Here is a 20,529-nt window from a genome sequence, read left to right as displayed (position 1 = left end):
ATGTACGTGGTCAGTTAACTCAAAATCAAAATAGTCTTCTAAGGATTTTTGCACACAGATACTGGGGAGGCCTGGCACTTGGCATGGTGGTAGAAGATGTGCAATGGAGGAAAAGGGCATGCCCTTAGTCTGTGAACAGGAATTCGGTATAGAAGCCTATATCCCAAAGGGACCCAGGACTTGTGGGTCCCTTTGAGATTTCCCCTCTTGATTGAGATCAAAGGAGAAACTGCAGGCTAGCTGTGGACAGAGCTGATTTGGATATGCTGCCTGCAACCAATACAGTCTTCAGAACTGAACAATTATTAAGCAAGACAATGACCGTTTATGCACTGGGAACTTCACTGCCCCACCTCCCATGCAGGAATACAGATCGGGGGCAGATGAGGTGCACTGGGCCAAATACTCCTCCATGTGGGTGCAGGAAGAGGTGGGGCAACCTGCCACGACTAAAACTCCAGTCTGCAGCCCTGCATGAAACCTCCAGTGCATAAATGGTCAATGTCTTTGCAATTAATGTCACTCTTCAGAGAACTAACAGGGAACATACCTGACAAGGGGGGGGGGAGTTGTTTCAAGAAGGTGGCAATTAAGCACATGATGTCCTTGCTTCATAGCGTTCAGTTGTGTACTGCTCCAGGCTGTCCCTCAAATACTATGCTCCCCTCTGTTGATTCACTGTGCTCTTGGTCCCCCCCCCTGACTTTGAAACACCAAGCATCTGTAGTATTAAGTACTGCATTTCCTCTTTCTCATATGTTTTGGACTTTTAAAAGGCTTTGTTTATTTTTGCAGCTGCACTGCAGAATTCAGGTTGGAGAGGGGATTGCTGGGCCATGGGGTAGGGGGATGAATAATTTGTAGCATCTTTACTTGTACACAGATGTTATGAATGGGAAGAGGGAGAGGTTATAAACTGCATATATCTCAGAACATGCTGAACATAGGCTTGGTCGCTATTTGCTTATGTCTACATGAGTTGAGCTTTCTGAATTGCAGAGTTGTAGCTCACTAATGTTGATGAAGCAGTGGGGGAGGAAGAGAACAGGCACTAACTCAAGTAAGTATATCATTCCTGAAATACTGCAGTTTGTGGAATGGGAAATAAATTGCTGCCAAGATTCTAAAGTGTTCCTGTCCTGTTACATAAAGAAACCAGCCTTGGCTTAAGGCCTTGAGAGCAGATGCATGTGGCTTGCAATAGGTCTGTGAATGAACATTTTGTTTTCTTATGAATGACAGAACACAGCTTTCTGTCTCTGATTTTTACTGTTGCAAATGAAATGTATAGCTCTAATCAAGGCTGAAGAAGAAAGTATAGTTATATAAAGGAAGAAACAAAACATCTGTCCTATCACTTTTCCTGCACCATCTTGTTTCTTGCAGTTAATACCTGGTGTGTCTTCTTTGTATAAATACAGTAAGTGGGATATGGTTGTTTAAATTCACTTGTGTTATATGGGCTGCTTCCCTCACCATACAGAAATAACCTTGTATTTGCCACTGAATTTATGCTCAAGAGGGAGCTGCAACCAGTTGTGACTGTTTGATTCACACATTTGTCACGTTCGTGCATTATATTTTAATTAAGCATATAGTACTTAAAATTGGAATGTGTGAAATTACACTAACAAGGGAAAATTCTCTGTGATGTGATCTTTTGTTTTCCCTGTGAGCTTCACTTGGTGTGAATCCTCTCATGATGAAACAGGCCAAAAAAAAAAAAAAAGAGCCTCAAACCTACTTGGCCCATGACTTATTTGATCTTAGGTAAGGATTTTGAGCACCCAAATTCTACAAAGAGACATCTTCCATGGTATCAAACACTGTTCAGTTCCACTAATGAATACATAGGTAACTTTGTTCAGGGCTGTTCACTTTGCACTACTTTTCTGCCGTAAACACGAGGCAGGCAGAATGATGGATGGATGGATGGATGATACAGTCAAAAACCATAAAATTCAACATCAAATATTTGAATGTTAGAAAAATATTTACAATGTTAGAAAAATGTAACAAACTCTGTTTAATATAAAAACCATAAAATCAATAGGTAAGTTTAAAATTATATCATTTTTGTCCTAGCCCTGGATTCACTATCAGTTAACGGGTTTTACAAGCTATAACAAGAAACTATGCTGCTGGGACTGTAAATTGTAGGTTTCCATATTCCAGAACTGCTTGGCAATTTCCAGGTTTGACTGACGATTATCTAGTGATGGGTAATTAGCTTCTTAGGAACCTCAGTGTAAAACGGGCAGCAAATGAGGACATAATCTACATTTTCAACCTTCCCTAATCCTCAAGGGCAGAAAGTGTAACTTTAGATTTTTGTATTGCTTTAAAAGAAACGAAGGTAAAGGTATCCCCTGTGCAAGCCTGGTTCATGTCTGACCTTTGGGGTGATGCCCTCTAGTGTTTTCATGGCAGACTCAATGCAAGGTGGTTTGCCCAGTGCCTTCCCCAGTCATTACCGTTTACCCCCCAGCAAGCTGGGTACTCATTTGACTGAACTCGGAAAGATGGAAGGCTGAGTCAACCTTGAGCCGTCTGCTGGGATTGAAATCCCAGCCTCATGGGCAGACCTTTCAGACTGCATGTCTGCTGCCTTACCACTCACTCTGTGCCACAAGAGGCTCTTTTTAAAAGAAACTTCAGTGTCATAATTGTGGATGCAATGTAGTAAGAATTTCCTTTTACCATGTGGCAGTATATTACTGATGGGGCAAGTGGCCAAGTGCAGTAACTACACATTTTTACATATTTCCCCACTTCAGATGTGAAAGAGCATCTTTGAATGCTGGCTACATATTTTTAAAAAGCCCTGTAAATTGAAAGTTAGCACAAGGAAGAGTGAAATTGGGCAAGAACTATTTTCTCTACCTTTTTGCAAATTATTTTATATTTTAACAAGTAGGGGATCAGCAAGAACTTGCTAAGAGCATCTCATTTATCATAGTCCTTTCTTCCCCCACTCCCCCCTTCCTTTTCATGGTAGCCCCCATAGCCTCTCCCCTCTTTTACTTGCTCCTTACTCAGCAGCCCATCCTTCCTGACTCCCATCTTAGATTTCCCTCTTTCCTCCTCCTTGGTGGCTTCTCCCCTGGAAAGTTGTGGCTGAGCAGTGTTGTGGCCACTGATAGGGCCAGGTCAGATCCAGTGACATGGTGTTAACCAGTAGTACCAGACCAGGCCTGCTCCTTTGCTGCCACCAACCTATCTTTATCTGCCCCCAGTTATTCAACTTGCTGTTCTTCCCTACTAATAGCATCTTTCCAGAAGAAGTCTGGCCATGCTGAATGGTGGCCAGCAGTGGACCAGGCTGCACAATTCCTGTACCTTCTCCATTAGAGGACATGACAGGGGGTTCCTTTTTTTTAAGGGAGGGCTGTTTGAGCCTCCACTTTTCTCCCACCATTGCTTTACAGAAACCAGGGCTAGGCAAAATGTGGGCATTATTTTCTTAAAGTTCCAGTTATTTGAGGAACATCATTCAGGTATGTAGAGAAGCCCCCCTCCATCTGGCCCTACTTATATTTTGTAGCTAGTTGCATTTTGATCATATTTGCTGTGGTGGTGTTCAATAACCAATACATTCATCTATGAAAGCATTCAAAAACTTTAAATGTTGGTTGTTGTATAGAAAGTCATTTATTTCCCTTCCTGTCTAGGAACTGAGTGCATTAGCTGAGAAGCCATGTGGAAGTGATTATCCTTTGCCTTTGTTGTGAGGGTATGACTGATTCATCTTACAATCCATGTATTCCTTTCATCTACATAGTAGGCTTCTACTCAGATGATTGTGTATCTGATGATAGATTTCAGAATTCTCGTAGTAATGCAGATTACCATAGTAGCGCTTGTATGCTATTACATATTTGCCTTCCTTCATAGTAGGCCATTCAGAGGTGGTATAGTAAAGTCCTTTCTGCAACCATTCACGGACAGTACACTAAAGTTGTTTCTGCAAATTGCAGCACAGGGGTGCCAAAACAATTACAAATCAGAAGTTGTAGAAACAGTTTCATAGGAGTTCTTAAAAGTTGTCCTTTTTCAAAATGAATTGCATATTTTAATGTGATATTTTCTCTCTTGCATGTAGGTTTTCCTAGGACCATGGGCCAGGCTGAAGCACTTGACAAAATATGTGAACTAGATCTGGTGATAAGCTTGAACATCCCCTTTGAGACATTAAAAGACCGCCTAAGTGCTCGTTGGATTCACCCAGCTAGTGGACGAGTATATAATATGGAATTTAATCCACCTCGTGTGCATGTAAGTTAATGCATTGCTAGGACAATGTAATTTGATGAAAAATCTGTCAATTGATATGGATGGTTTCAGAGGGCAGCTGCGTTAGTCTTCAGTAGAACAGATAGAATCAAGTCCAGTAGCACCTTAGAGACCAAGAAGATTTTTTGGATGCAAAGGTACAATGCATATTGTAATCAGTTTTATTAGAGCAGAGGGTAAATGCTTGCAGGCAGAATATTAACATTTGTAGTGAGGTACGAATCCTGCACCCTTGTTCTAGGGGAGATTACAACATGAGATTGCTGAATCTGAGTTCATTCACAATTCACTGAGTTCATTCAGAACAATGAACACCCCACCTCCGTGCTGAATAGGAATATAGGATTGTTATCTCCCCACATATTCTAATTTTCTGCCCTATGGCATTTCCCCTCTATTCTGATTAGGGATGGGACAAAACTAAAAATGGTGGTTCAGTTTGAGGTTCAGGGCAGCCCACAAAATGAACCCCAAGCCAAGCAGACCCCCCCGCAACTAGTCTGTGAAGTTTGGTTTCCCCTTTCTCCTGGCTGATTGGAAGTGGGGTGAAGCAAAACTGAATGTTTAAATGGCTGACCCCAAACAGCTGAACCAAACCGACCAAAAAGTCTAGTAAATGTTCAGGGAATGCGCCTTCCTTGAATATCGGTTCCAGAGCTTCAAGTTTGACCTGAATTTTGGCTCATGAGCCAGTTTGTGCCCATACCTATTTCTAATCAAGCTGATTACAATGTGCATTGTATGTAATATCATTAAACAGTTACACACAATCAACAGATTCAAATCTGTATAATGTACATAGCTTGCACATTTTATTTTCTTGGTTAACTTTGATCAAAATTGTGAGTCTTTATTTGTATAATATATACATTTGCAAGATACATTTCATGCTTTTGCTTTTCATATCACTTCCATATAAACAGGGGATAGATGACATTACAGGCGAGCCTTTAATCCAGCGAGAAGATGATAAACCGGAGGCTGTTGCTATCAGGCTAAGGAAATACAAAGATGCTGCAAAACCTGTGATGGAACTGTACAAGTGAGTTAGAAATTTGAAATCCACATAAGCAGTTTGTGGAATGTAAGCATTTTTACATGTTTCAGAAATCAGTGTTTTTCATCCATTGTGCTCATTTGAACTTTGAATTATGGAGCTTTTTGATTCATGACATCAGTTTGGTTCCCCTGGGATGTTTCTACAGATGGAAGGAGTTACACCTGCAGAGTAAGTGGGCTTTCTCACCTGTTTCCTCTTCCTGCAGCCTCAGTAAACCTTCAGCATTGTTCCTTGACAGGCATTTTTGGGCTGCAGCAGGCAGGGCAAGGGTAAGGAAGTTGTGTTCTGTGGACAGAAAGCCTACCTTTAGAAACACTCCAGTGGATCCACATTAACATATCTTAGTTGAAAGAAATAGTAAGTTGAGTATGCAACAAGAAATCTGGCATTAGGAAGAGATGTCCTTTATAGCCCTTTGGTTCAGAAAGATATAGCAAAATGATTACCTCTTAAATTCATACATTGTCAGCAAGAGTGTGTTTTTAAAAACTTTAAGTTTTTAAACTTAAAGAGTGGAAGACTGGCTTTATATATTACAACACACTGGTAAACTCCACAACCAATACATTCATTTACACATGCAACAGCCTATGACAAAGAAGGTCTAAATGTATCCACATGCCCATTTCTTTTATAAACATATAAAATATTCTGGTACCTGATCTTTTTCAGAACACTAACACTAGGTATTCTACATCTAAATGTAGATTGTTACATGTGGCAGTCACACACATCGGTGGTTCTTTCTTTCTTTCTTTCTTTCTTTCTTTCTTTCTTTCTTTCTTTCTTTCTTTCTTTCTTTCTTTCTTTCTTTCTTTCTTTCTTTCTTTCTTTTTGAAATATAGGATTTATAGAGAATGTCTCTTACATAGAGAAAAATGCATTCTAACACATCCTCACAACTTGATTTATCTTGCAGGGTGTTAGAAAGATCTAGAAGTGTCAGTAATATTAATACAGTGATTGTGTGTTTCTAACATTTGCTGACAGTTCTGTTAATATACTTGGAAGCATTCTAAGAACTGGGATCAGTGTTCTCTTTTTTGAACTGAATTAATTCGCTATTAGTTCAAAAGTAGTCTTTATTAAAATATTTGATGATTCAAGTATTTCAACTGAAACATTCATGGGTAATTCTGTCTGATAACTTTTACACTTGAAACTTGTGCAGACTTTTTTTTTAAACAGTGTAGAAAAGAACAAAATTCCATTAGCATCTTAAAGCCTAACAAAATTTGTGGCAGGGTGTCTGTCTGTCTGATTTCTAGACCGCTGCTCTCGGGGAACGGCTCATGGTGGGTTACATAAAATTCAATAATAGAATAAAACCCATCAATCACATTAAAAACCCAATAACATTACAATAGTTTAAGATTGCGAAAACCTTATTCTTAACATGAAAACTTTCAGAGACAGCATGGGGGCCAGATGTTCAGAGCTGAGATGTAATCGCTCCAACCAAAGAGGGGACCCATAACATTGGCTCTAGCGCTAGACTTGACCATAAACCTGGTGGACGAGCTCCATTTTTTCAGGCCCTCAGGAAAGCAGAAAGTTCTCTGAGGGCCCGCAGTTCCTCTGGGAGCACATTCCACCAGGTAGGGGACAGGACCAAAAAGACCCTGGCCCTGGTCGAAGTCAAGAGAGCATCTTTAAGGCCAGGAATAGTCAATAAGTTGGAATCTGCCAAGTGGAAAGCCCTGCCAGGGACATAGGGCACAAGGCGGTCCCTCAGATATGTGGGTCCCAGACCGTGAAGGGCCTTAAAGATCAATACCAAGACCTTGAGCCTGATCTGGGCCACAACTGGTAGACAATGCAGCTGTCTCAGCACTGGTTTCATATGGGCCCTCCTAGATGTTCCATTGAGGACGCTAGCAGCCGCATTCTGCAACAGCTGCAATTGCTGGGTCAGGGTCAAGGGCATAGAGCGAGTTACAGAAAACAATTCTGGAAGTGGCCGTTGCATGGATCACCATGGAAAGGTGTTCAGGTGAAAAATAAGGTGCTAGTAGCCAAGCCTCGTGAAGATGAAAAAATGCCTGGCTAGCTACCTTCTTGACCTGTGCCTCCATAGTTAGCAAGGCACCTAAGGTCACCCCCAGATTCCTGACTTGTGATGTGATGGACAGTCTGCCTGCCACCCAAATAGGGAAGAGGTGACATCCATAAACGGGCCCGCAGGGCATAGAGGTCTGATTATGGCACAGCCAAAGCCTATTCCAGAACCTCCTGTATCCCAGCACCAAAAATCAGATTAAGGGTGTGGCTGGCCTGATGGTTGGGCTTGGGAACCACTTGTGAGAGTCCCAGTGCTGCCATGGATGACACTAGGTCCGAACCATGTCTGGAGCTTTTCAGCAATGATACTTGCTCTTTTCTACTGCTTGTTGTTGTTATTGTTGTTATGTGCGAAGTCGTGTCCGACCCATCGCGACCCCACGGACAATGATCCTCCAGGCCTTCCTGTCCTCTACCATTCCCCGGAGTCCATTTAAGTTTGCACCTACTGCTTCAGTGACTCCATCCAGCCACCTCATTCTCTGTCGTCCCCTTCTTCTTTTGCCCTTGATCGCTCCCAGCATTAGGCTCTTCTCCAGGGAGTCCTTCCTTCTCATGAGGTGGCCAAAGTATTTGAGTTTCATCTTCAGGATCTGGCCTTCTAAAGAGCAGTCAGGGTTGATCTCCTCTAGGACTGACTGGTTTGTTCGCCTTGCAGTCCAAGGGACTCGCAAGAGTCTTCTCCAGCACCAGAGTTCAAAAGCCTCAATTCTTTGACGCTCGGCCTTCCTTATGGTCCAGCTTTCGCAGCCATACATTGCAACTGGGAAGACCATAGCCTTGACTAAACGCACTTTTGTTGGCAGGGTGATGTCTCTGCTTTTTAGGATGCTGTCTAGATTTGCCATAGCTTTCCTCCCCAGGAGCAAGCGTCTTTTAATTTCTTTGCTGCAGTCCCCATCTGCAGTGATCTTGGAGCACAGGAAAATAAAATCTGTCACTATCTCCATTTCTTCCCCATCTATTTGCCAGGAATTGAGAGGGCCGGATGCCATGATCTTTGTTTTCTTGATGTTGAGTTTCAAGCCAACTTTTGCACTCTCCTTCTTCACCTGCATCAACAGGCTCTTTAGTTCCTCTTCACTTTCTGCCATTAGAGTGGTATCATCTGCATATCTGAGGTTGTTGATATTTCTCCCTGCAATCTTGATCCCAATTTGTGACTCCTCTAATCCCGCATTTCTCATGATGTGCTCTGCATACAAGTTAAATAGGCAAGGCGACAGTATACAGCCTTGCCGAACTCCTTTCTCAATTTTGAACCAGTCAGTGATTCCATGTTCAGTTCTCACTGTTGCTTCTTGACCTGCATATAAATTTCTCAAGAGACAAATAAGATGCTCTGGTATTCCCATCTCTTTAAGAACTTGCCACAATTTGTTGTGCTCCACACAATCAAAGGCTTTAGCATAGTCAATGAAGCAGAAGTAGATGTTCTTCTGGTACTCCCTAGCTTTCTCCATGATCCAGCGTATGTTGGCAATTTGATCTCTAGTTCCTCTGCCTCTTCGAAATCCTGCCTGTACTTCTGGAAGTTCTTGGTCCACATATTGCTGGAGCCTAGCTTGTAGGATTTTGAGCATAACTTTGCTAGCATGAGAAATTAGTGCAATGGTGCGGTAGTTTGAACATTCTTTGGCATTGCCCTTCTTTGGGATTGGAATGTAAACTGACCTTTTCCAATCCTGTGGCCATTGTTGAGTTTTCCAAATTTGCTGGCATATTGAGTGTAGCACTTTTACTGCATCGTCCTTTAAGATTTTGAATAGTTCAACTGGAATGCTGTCACCACCACAAGCTTTATTGTTGCTCAGACTTCCTAAGGCCCATTTGACTTCACATTCCAGGATGTCTGGCTCCAGGTCAGTAACTACCCCACTGTGGTCATCAGGGATGTTAAGCTCGCTCTTGTATAGTTGTTCTGTATAATTTTGCCACCTTTGTTTAATCTCTTCTGCTTCTGTGAGGTCCCTACGATTTTGGTCCCTTATCATACCCAACTTTGCATGAAACGTTCTCTTCATATCTCCAATTTTCTTGAAAAGATCTCTGGTCCTCCCCATTCTATTGTTTTCTTCTATTTGTTTGCACTGTTCATTTAAGAAGGCATTCTTATCTCTTCTAGCTTTTCTCTGGAATTCTGCATTCAATTGGGTGTATCTTTCTCTTTCTCCCTTATCTTTCACTTCCCTTCTCTCCTTAGCTATTTGTAAAGCTTCCTCAGACAGCCATTTTGATTTCTTGCATTTTCTACTGCTATGGACAAACAAACACAACTATCCATCTTCTTCTCTTTGTTCTAAAATTTGAAAGTTATGGATGAGGGTTTAATGCTATTGGGGTGTGTCAGGATCAGACCCTGCTCTCTGCCATGTTTGTGTTTCGATGAACCTAAGAGACTCCATCTTGGTGTGCTGTGTCTTTGCTCAAACATTCCCATGTAACCAGAATGCTTATGCCTGTAGTTTTCCTTTGATTCCCCCTCCTCCTTTGATCTCTGCATTTTCACACTGCATAGTCTCTCTGCTGTGAAACATTGTTACCGGTGTTCCTGTAAACATCTTATCTGCTAGCCCGGGGCGCCAGTCTGACCAAGGCCGTACTAACTTCAACACCTTGGCAGGAAGCTTGGGATGGCACCTGAGTGAGAGGGTAGCCCCCTCCCTTGGGAACACTTGGGTTTTGGCGGGAGAATTGTATTGATAACTGCCTGCTCTCCTGATATCGAACAGTCTTGACTTCGAATGTTAGAGTGTTTAGATCTACTTCCAATTAAAGCTTTCTTTCTATAGAAGTTTGTTTGTTAGTTTTGTCTGGGCTTGACAGGGGGGAGGGGTTGACATAGTAAAGGTACCACACATCTTTGTGTGTTGATGCTTTAGTGCAGTTTTTTTTTTTTAACAAACTGCTCTCAGGTGTGAGTTGGTGCCTCAGTTTAACATAACCTGTGCCAGTTGCTTCCCTCAACCATTTGCCCTGTCATCCGCGTATCAACCAGCATCTTGAAATGTTTGCTTAAGTTTACTATCTCATCATAATATGCAAGTGGAAACTCATTGTACAATTCAACAGAAACATTAGCCATATTCATGTTCTGTTAAATATTGGACTTCCCCTAGATTATCGATCCCCAACCTGTGGACCGCGGACCACATGTGGTCCTTCGACTAATTGGAGGTGGGCCCCGAAGGACGCCTTCTCCCCCCCTGTCATGAGTTAAACTGTCAGTTTAACTGTCATGAGTTAAAATTTCCATGAAAATAAAATGTTCCTTATGTTCATTGTTATGGTGGATCTGTATCTTATTTTGAAGGGATGTTTAAACATTACCATAGCGATCAGAGAGCGCTAGGGTAGTGGTTGAGGTAGAGGAGTAAACTACCCCCCCCCACCGGGCCTCAGTAAAAGGCGTTGAGTGGTCCCCGGTGTTGAGTGGTCCCCGGTGATAAAAAGGCTGGGGACCACTGCCCTAGATGATAAGTGAATTAATATAAATAATATATTGTGATATAATATAGTGAATTAATATAAATATAAATTCAAATTAGATTTATTCAAGGTGTAAGCTTATGAATGCAAGTACTCTCATGCCTTGAATAAATCTTTCTTTTTTGGTCTTAAAGGTGCTACTGGACTCTGTTTTGGTTGTCTTAAAGACTTTCAGAAATCAGAGCTATATATTAGGGATTATTAACCATTCTAGAAAAAGTAAACTAGGCTGCAAAAGTATAGTTTGGATTATGCATTTATGGTTTTAAAAGATGAACATTATCTATTTAACAGCTATAGTCTATTCCGTTGTGATGTGTCTGTGATATCCATATATTATTTTGCTCACTTGTTCTCTATACTGATGCATATAATGTCAAACATTTATAGAAGAAAGTGTCCCAAAACCCCCACTGTACTCAGGCCCCTGTCTTCCCTGAGGCTGTCTAAAATTTCAAGCCTGAGTGAATTGATTAACGTACCGAGGCCCAGTGGTTTGGGCAGCTCTGTAATGATTGTTGGAGGGAGGTTTGGGGGGGCAGTGGGAAGAGGTGGTTCTGATCGACCTCAGTCAAATGCCTGGTGGAAGAGCTCTCTTTTGCAGGCCCTGCAGAACTGTTCAAGTTCCATCAGGGTGTTAATCTCCTCTAGAAGCTCATTCCACCAGGTGGGGTCCAGGATGGGAAAAGCTTTGGCCCTGGTTGAGGTCAAGCGGACTTCCTTAGGGCCAGGGACCACCAGGAGGGTGGAGGTGGTAGAGTGCAAAGCACTCTACACTTTGAGGGGTGTAGGCATAGAGGTGATCCCTTAGGTATACTGGGCCCAGACTGTGTGTGGCCTTAAAGGTGATAACCAAAACCTTATGCCTGATCTGGAATTTGACCGGAAGCCAGCACAGCTGCTGGATGTGGGACCTCCGAGGTTTTGCTGTGAGGACCCTGGCAGCTGCATTCTGGACCAGTTGTCTAGAGGTGACCGTTGCGTGGATCACTCTGGCTAGGTGTTCCGGGACCAAGTATGGTGCTAGTAGTTTGGCTTGGCAAAGGTTGTTGGCCAGCTATGCTACCAACGTAATCTGAGCCTCCATTGAAAGGGAGGCATCAAGAATCACCCCCAGGTTCCTGGCAGAGTGGACCATTGATAGACCTCCATCTTTGAAGGGTTGAACATCAGACAACTCTACTTGAGCCATCCCGCTTCCAGGCAGCTGGCTAATGTTTCTGGGGGAGAGTCAGGACCGCCATCCATCAGGAGGAAGAGCTGGGTGTCATCAGCATATTGATGGTAACCCAGCCCAACCCTCCACACCAGTTGAGCAAGAGGGCGTATAAAGATGTTGAATAGTATGGGGGAGAGAACTGCCCCTTTGGGGACTCTGCAAGCCAGTTGGTGACGGCTTGATGAACTATCTTCTGATGCTACCCTCTGTCCACGATTCTGGAGAAAGGAGATCAGCCATTGAAGGGCAGTCCTTCTGACTCCGGCATCGATGAGGCAGTGAGCTAAAGGCTCATGGTCGACTGTGTCGAATGCTGCTGAAAGGTCTAGCAATATAAGTAGTATCAACCTGACCCAGTCCAACTGGCAACAGAGGTCATCCATCAATGTGACTAGCACTGTCTCTACCCCATGGCCAGACCGGAAACCTGACTGGGATGGGTCTAGGACCAAAGCTTCCTCTTGCGACAGCTTTTTCACAGCTGTTATAAGGCATCAGGTTAACTTTTATTGCATGACTACTAGGTTTACTCAGAAGAAGGGGTGTGCATTCAGCTAATGGAGATGAAAAACTATTTTGAAATCTTACCAGTATTGGGGGGCGTATTAAATCGGACAGTTTTTTTTTTTTTTTTTGCTGTTTTTCAGCTATCTGAAATGGCTGAATATTCAGGATATTTTGGGACTACTAGATAGATGCAGTTGAAGTGCATTTAAAGAGCTCTCAGTCCCTTTAAAATCCTTCAGTATGAGTTGGGGAAGGCATATAAAGGGACTGCAAATCCTTTAAATGTCTTTGGAGTTCAGTCATGCCACTACCATAGCTTGCAAAAGGCATTTAAACTTTAAAGTGATAGTGTTCCCTTTAAAGTTTAAATGCCTTTACCCTCCTCCTTTGGAAATGATAGAGGATGAGGGTACCTTCTTTCGAACCCTAGTCCTGTTTTTTTGAGATGTGGGAGTTTTTTGGGGGGGAGCCCCAGCAAAAAAGCCTCCCTCCAGTCCCAGATACCTCCAGACTGATTCTCTATTATAGTCTTTGAGGACCAATGACTATAATGGCCCACATAGGCTACAATGGAGCTAACAAATTCAGCATTCCTGAATATTTACCTAATGTGAATACCATACTGGTATTGAGATACAAGAATATCAGTAAATACAGATTTTTTTTCTTTTTTGTTCAGTATACCTGAACCTTAAAAATGCCATTTTGGGAAGAGGAGGTTGCACGCCCCTCCTCAGGAGTCCTTGGTTCAGTACCTTATCAAAAGCCTTTTGAAAATCCCAAGCATATGATGTCTACCATGTCACCATTATCTATATTCTATGCCTTCTTCTATAAAGGATCTTTTTAGAAGCCATTTCAATCCCATATAAATAATTGCCTGCCATTCCCTTGACATTGTGCTTATTCTAGCACTTACAACTTTGATATAACATAAAAGATTTCATTTTCTTTTACAAATGGCTTTATTGGTCCTAGAGGCATTAGTTTCATGACCATTGCTTTAGATGTCACAATAGCTACACTGGCGTGGTTCTTCTGTTTAGGGTTCTTGTCAGGCAATCATTGCCCCTAGCTAAAGTTGATAATTGTGTAGACCTACATAATTGCCCTACCTACAAGGTTGTGTGTCTTTAAACTTTTTGTAGTGTTCTTGAAGGATCTCATGGATCCTCTTGCACTAGTGTTAGAACATACCTAAAGGGCTGGTTGAAATTTGAATTTGGGTTAGTCATTCTTAATCCATCAAAGATGAATAGAAAGGGCTTTGTAATTGTTTGGTATATCTAGTAATTCAGTGGGCAATTGTATACCCCTACTTTTAAAGGAAATTTTCTATATAGAATGTATGGTTATAATTTAGGTGAAAATGTTTATGATGATTCTGCTGCATTACTTTTAGTAGTTCCCAGAGTTAGGTTTTCAATGTTTTGGATCAGTAAACCCATCTAGCACAATCAGTTTAATAAATGTCCATTCATGCCTTTGGGACAGCTTCATATGTATGTATGTATGTATGTATGTATGTATGTATGTATGTATGTATGTATGTATGTATGTATATATATGTATATATATGTATATATGTATATATGTATGTGTATGTGTATATGTATATGTATATGTGTATGTGTATATGTATATGTATATGTGTGTGTGTATATATATATATATATATATATATATATATATATATATATATATATATATATATATATATATATATAGGTCACATGTATAAATACTATTTCTGTATACAGTTAATGTAATTGAACCAGACAGTTTTGTTACCTGTTCTTTTGCTTTTTAATTGAACTGGTTTTATGGGGTGGTGTTACAAATTCTAATACAGTTACATGCACTTATACACACTTCTATTCCATATTTCAGGAACAGAGGGATCCTACACTCATTCTCTGGGACAGAGACCAACAAAATCTGGCCTTATGTTTATTCTCTGGTGTCCAGCAAGATACCTCCAATCCAGGCAGAAGAAGTAAATTAACCATCTTTTGACCTGGAACAAGAGGGAACAACCATTACATTTACAGAAGTGTGTGCTATATCTGTGCTCTGCCCTCCTATTTTTTTCCTTTAGGAAAATGGCTGTTCTTCCTGGAGAAATGGCTGTGGGAGTACAGCTATAACATTTTCTTTGAAAGATGATGTATATGGATTCAGTTCCCAAGCTCTAAAGTATTTGTGCATTCCTTTGTATCACCTTAGTTCGTTATGCAGAGACTGATTTATCTTAAGCAGGTATATAGATCTGTTGGTTCATTTAATCTGCTAACAGTGGTTCTACATATTAAATGTGCCATTCCATGGATTTTGAAAAAGGTTTTCTTTGATCTAAACAGTCCACGGCAATTTAAAATAACCAAACCTTGTACTTTAAATACAGATATAATGTGATGAGCATTTTGGAAAATATATGCATTAATACAGGTCAAATAAGTGTAATTGAATATTAGTGAATGGGGAGCTTAAATCATGATGAGTTTAAATGTGTTGGTTCTCCAAGAGAACCACAATTGAGGAATATCTTTTAAAATGCTGCTGTAGAAAGATAGAATTAGTTTTAAACTTGATGGTGTAACTTCATGCTGTCGTATAGGCCAGGGGATGGTTGTAGCCTATTTTGGATCTAAGAAAAGTTGCACTACTTGAGATTTTGGTTCTTTATTGATAGCTTTAATATTCTGTGATAGAGTCTGGCTGGATAAAATCTGTCACTAAAGTCTCTACGTTTTGGACATACATGTCCCACCTGTCTCCATGCAAGTGTTATGAGCAAATGAAACATGAATCAGATGGTTGAAGATGTAGCTAGCAGTACATTCCCATGACTGTAAAAGGTGGAGTAAATGTGATTGTGAATACTGATGCAGATTATATCCATGATCTTCCTGTTTACATGTTTGTCCTTGATATGGTTAATCAGTATTGCTTATATATGTGTACACAGGAAAGTATTTCATGCATTGGTTTGAAAGCATTGATTCAGTTGATAAATTGGTATTGTCACCATGTAGAATAGAGCTCATTTTATTGCCTTATATTCATCCACTTTGACAAGGGTTATTGTATGGGACTGTTTCCTCTAAGGTTAATTACTTTGTCAGTCTTCCTCCATATAGTAATGGGTAAGGAAAGACTAGCCACCATTCTCAATGATCCTGTAATTTTAGTGTCTGCTCCTTTTCTCTGTCTCTGCATATTCTCTTCTTGCATTTATCCCGATTGTTGAAACAAAAGATAAGCAAGCAGTTGCTATATATCAAGACAGAAACCATCCATTATTCATGTATTCCTTGAGGGTGGGTTCAGTTTGTTCTTGAAGTGTTATTCTTAAAGCTAAATTCTTTTAAGCATGCAGTTAACTTGAGCATATTGGCCAGATTCTTGTTTGATCAGTTTAGGTCCAATGCGAAACAAAAAAACAAAACAGGTCAAAGAAATATGAATATGAGGCCTGATACATTAAAAAAGAAAAAAGTTAAATATATGAAAATACATGTATTTATTTACAATGAAAGTTAAAAACAACATACAACCCCAACAATAGCCTCAGTACTTAGTCATTTCTCAAATCTAAAATTCACAAGCATGAAACAAATGGCCTAGATCAAATTTATTTCGGTCCACAACCTTCCTCAGTTGTCAGGTGTTACATAAGCATGCATAAATTGTAAAATACACAGGCTCCAGACGTGTACAGTATGTATTATCAAACAATAAAAAGGCCCCATATACTGTGGCAGGACTAAATTTGAATTGCAGAGACCACTATATCTGTCGCTATAAGCCCTGGTTAGATATAGTTGTAATAAAACAGTGACCTTATATGTGCCTTTCTTGCAGTGTCATGATTAATCAAATATGAAGTGGAGCCAATCACGTATATTGTATGCAGAGGAAACTTGATTCAAAAACTTTTGGGTTAAGTGTTTTCTTTATTTCAAATGCCAAACAAAACCATCTTGTAGAGTAGAAAACCCAGTTTCTATGCTGTTGAAGAACTTCAGTTTATGTGCTTCAAGAATCCTTGCATATTTCATAGGATTGGGCACGGGGGGTGTGCCAGTCTGTAGGTATGAACCATGACTATTGGTGCAAATGCAAAGTGGAGATCAACCTAAAATATGCCCAGTTTTGCTCTGGGAAAGAACATTTCAGAGAAGGATCATTAGTTATAGAATAATGTAAAATAGGAATGTCTTCCAAGGAAGCTCATCTTGGGCCTGTTCTAGATGTTCTGATTTCCTGTGTTCCAAGTCGTGATGTGATGTCTACCACGAAAGACAATTGCTACATTCTCTTCTCCATTTGATAATGCAAATGTTCAGAGTGCAATGGACAAAAAGTTTAGCTCTTAAAACCATAATGGAATTGCTGAGATCAATTCCTGAAGTGGGAAGGTACCTACTCAGTATGCTGAATGCAAGCGGTAACTCTTCCAATAAAAATAGGACTTTCCCCATGATGGCTGTATCATCTAATTCACCAGCCAATCAGGAATCCATGGTAAGGTTCCAAGGAATACCAGCATTTCTTAGAGCCCAGTCTGAATGCCCTGGTTCCAGGATGACAAATCCAAATCAAGTGGTTTTCAACCATAAGGAGGGTAAATCTTTTCTCCTACTACTACATATGGATTTCTTTCCACCATGTAGTTTTGTTTAGGTTATTCCCATGCTGATTTTCCTCTCGTCGTTTTCTGTAATAAATGTTTGCAGTTTGTTAAGAACAAAAAACTAGTTTTATTTTTAAATGATGAAGCGTAATATTTAGGAGTAGTTTATACTTTAAGAATAATAAAACAGTCATCATGAAATATATTTTAATAGCCAGAGATGGTATAGTAGCTTTCTTGAACTGGAAATTAATATTACAAGTAAGATTTTAGATTTGTAATATTTGGATGGAGCAGTGACTTCTCAGTCTCAGTCTAAGTGGCCTTGTGTTGCCTTATTTTGTACATTGTAGAATAGGAGGGAAAATATTTTGAAGAAAAAAATATAACTTTTATGGAATAGATTTTTTTCTGAAGCCAGGCTTTGATGACAACATTATTTTGATTAAGCTTTTTAAAATGAGCAGTGTCAGTGTTTGAAAGAGTGATCCCACCTTTGTCAATGGGCCGGTTGCTGCAGGAAAAAAGTTACAGGGAGACTTAGTCTGGCCACAGCACCTAGCAGAACTATATAATGTGTATATAAAATGGGGAGTTAGGCTCATTCCGCACACATAGGATAATGCACTTTCAATGTGCTTTGGCAGCTGAATTTTCCTGTGTGGAACATGAAAATTTACTCGTAAAGTGCATTGAAAGTGCATTATCTATTGTGTGTGGAATGAGCCCCAGTCTACCCTCAGATGGATGGACATTGTAAAAGGCCTCTGTTCTTGAGTCTAGGTTTTTCTGCACATGTTACTTCATTGGCTGTGTGCCCGTACTGCATCAGGATTTTCTTTTCTACATGTGCTTGCTCTCTCTAGTGGGCACTTTGATCCTTCATTGCTGTTTCACCTTTATTTAACGAACACTTTGCTCATAAAAACAGCAGAGAAACCGCAATGAAAGATTGAATTAGCCACTAGAGGGAGCAAAACAAGTGCAGAAAGGAGGAAAAAACCCAGAGATGCTGTAGAGGGCATACACCTGAAAGAAATAACACATGTGGAAAAACTTTAGGTTATGCTGGGCTGTCAAAGGTGAGCCTTCCTTTTACATGTTTCTTGTCTTTAATGGTTAGGGTATGTTTGGATTTTGTGTCATACTGTAGTCCCACCTTCCTATTTTTGATTGTGCATTTTGATGCCATATGATCTAGCTGTTGCTGTACCCCAGGGTGATGACTATTGGCCCATATGAATGGAAGACTTGAAGCTCAAAGATTAAAGATATTATGCCATTCTGTGCCACAAGCTGAATGTGAATGTATTGAAGATAATGGTAAATGTCCATTAATTCAGGGAGGGCAAGATACAGACTTCTGCACCGTATAGACTTTTCCTTGACCTTTGCTGGTTTGGTAGTACTATGAGAGCATTTAAGCAGTTCATAAATCCCTCCACTTCTATCAATAAGAATGTTGTATTATAGCTGACTGTTTCCTTCCTTTTCCTGCTCATCTCTTCTGCCTGTTTCTAGTTTGTAATCTGTTTGGGCAGGGATCTCTTTTGGTTTTTTAATCTTTCTGTAAAGTATATATGTTAAGGTTCTATATAAGTAAATTGGGGGACCTTTTTTCAGGATAGCATGACAACATGCAGTCGGAGGAATGGAAATGGGAAGCTATCTTGCATGAGTTGAAGAACTTGGGAGTATGTATAGATGAGGCTCCTCAACCAATCTGCATCAGGTCTGAGAGAAATGATTTGTAAAAAAACTATACATGAGTTTCAGCTTCAAATTCATCCTGCTCACACAATGGAAAACCTAATCTAGAAAATAATTGCTGTGTGAATTTTCTGCAAGTCATACACATAGTTAGGTATGTCAGAAATATTTGAGGGTTAATATACCTTCTCTTTGCCACTCTGAGCAAAGGTGCTGTTTTCTGAAGCTCCTGCTGTTCGTTTTAGGTTAGCTTTCTTCTGGAATCACAATCTTCTGTAACACAGTATAACTTGCATCTTCTATTTTGGCACTTTACTGTGAATCTGATGCATTTTCTAATGTTCTGATCCTACTTTTATAATAATTTTGTGTTGGGTGTAGAAGATTTCGCTAGTTGTTCTAGGGAATAGTTTATATCTGTATGCAATGTAATTGAGAGAAGTTTTTTGTGTGTGTCTACTCCCCCTAATTCCTACAGCTGTTTGCCATTTGATACATCAATAAAGTTATTTTCAACTTACTGTCTTCTCATGTATGTGGTATAAAGTCAGCCAAGTTTGTACATGAACCACATTTTGAAATCAATGTTTCAGATTGTAAATTTTGATTTTAATTTCTAAACTTTTTCTTATAGACGGTGCCATGTGAAAGAAATAGATAAAATAATAACATAGTTCTGCTGCCAAAAATGACCAACTTGTATTGGTTTACCCTTTTGTACATAGTAAAGGGTGTATTTGATCTAATAATGAACATATCACACCAGGCTTGTGATGCATGTCAAAGGCCAGAGAAACCAGCTGAGGTTATTTCTATCCATTTTCTCTGGGAGTAAAAAAAGCTCACGTGCCCTGAGGGAAAGGCAAGAATCCCAGGCCAAGTAACAGGCAGAAGACAACCAATACCTTGAAAATTTCTAAAGGTGATGTCTTCGTACATCTTTTGCTGCTGTAACCCATACTGGCAATTATGACTAGTTCAGGTTGTTATGAACCAAAGTGCTATACGACACTAAACCTAGTTGTAGGAACAATTCTGTAACATTTTCTGTTTTGGTCAGCAGAACTAGTTTTCTTTATTTTGTTCTAGTGTAAAAAGTGAAACTCTTTTCTACCTAATGAATAAGGAGAAGTATAATTGTTTAGTGTATTTTTATCTCGTCATTTCTATGAGAAATTTAAGGGAGAGGTAATCCATGGAGCATTTCTGCACATCTGTAAAAATAGCATTCCATCAGCTAAACGGCGTAACGCTAAATATAATTGCACTTCCCGACCCCTCCTCACCTTTTTGATTTCTCCCTCTTCTCTGCCACCTTTTCACATTTCTCACCCTCCACATCACCTGCTTGAAATGGCGGAAGAGAGCAACGCAGTTTATACACAACTCTCTTCTGCCTGTCAATCAGGCCAGGTAGCCAAGCCCCTATCTTTATGCTTTAAAGGTCCCGCAATGTCTGCTAATTTTTTTTAAATACCTACTTCTCCATTGATATGCCCTGTGCATATAATAACAGATGCATAGTGCTTTTTGTTCACTGCAGATGGGGACTGC

The 20,529-nt window shown here is 40.2% G+C and overlaps 1 protein-coding gene across 3 annotated transcripts in view; it reads left to right on the top strand.

The window, feature by feature from the left end:
* AK4 (adenylate kinase 4) overlaps positions 1 to 19,495 on the top strand; it is a 47,875-nt gene extending 28,380 nt beyond the window's left edge. For all 3 annotated transcript variants that reach the window (XM_077333451.1, XM_077333452.1, XM_077333450.1), the window contains exons 4-6: positions 4,103 to 4,275; positions 5,217 to 5,335; positions 14,520 to 19,495. In XM_077333451.1, coding sequence (XP_077189566.1) covers positions 4,103 to 4,275; positions 5,217 to 5,335; positions 14,520 to 14,634 — 407 coding nt within the window. In that variant the 3' untranslated portion in view covers positions 14,635 to 19,495. The remainder of the gene's footprint in view (positions 1 to 4,102; positions 4,276 to 5,216; positions 5,336 to 14,519) is intronic.
* Positions 19,496 to 20,529: the final 1,034 nt, after the last annotated feature.

The sequence above is a fragment of the Paroedura picta genome, chromosome 4 (assembly GCF_049243985.1).
Source record: "Paroedura picta isolate Pp20150507F chromosome 4, Ppicta_v3.0, whole genome shotgun sequence".
Lineage (NCBI taxonomy): Eukaryota > Metazoa > Chordata > Lepidosauria > Squamata > Gekkonidae > Paroedura > Paroedura picta.
The sequence above is the reverse complement of the archived record's forward strand: the minus strand, read 5'-3'. Positions and strand labels throughout refer to the sequence as shown.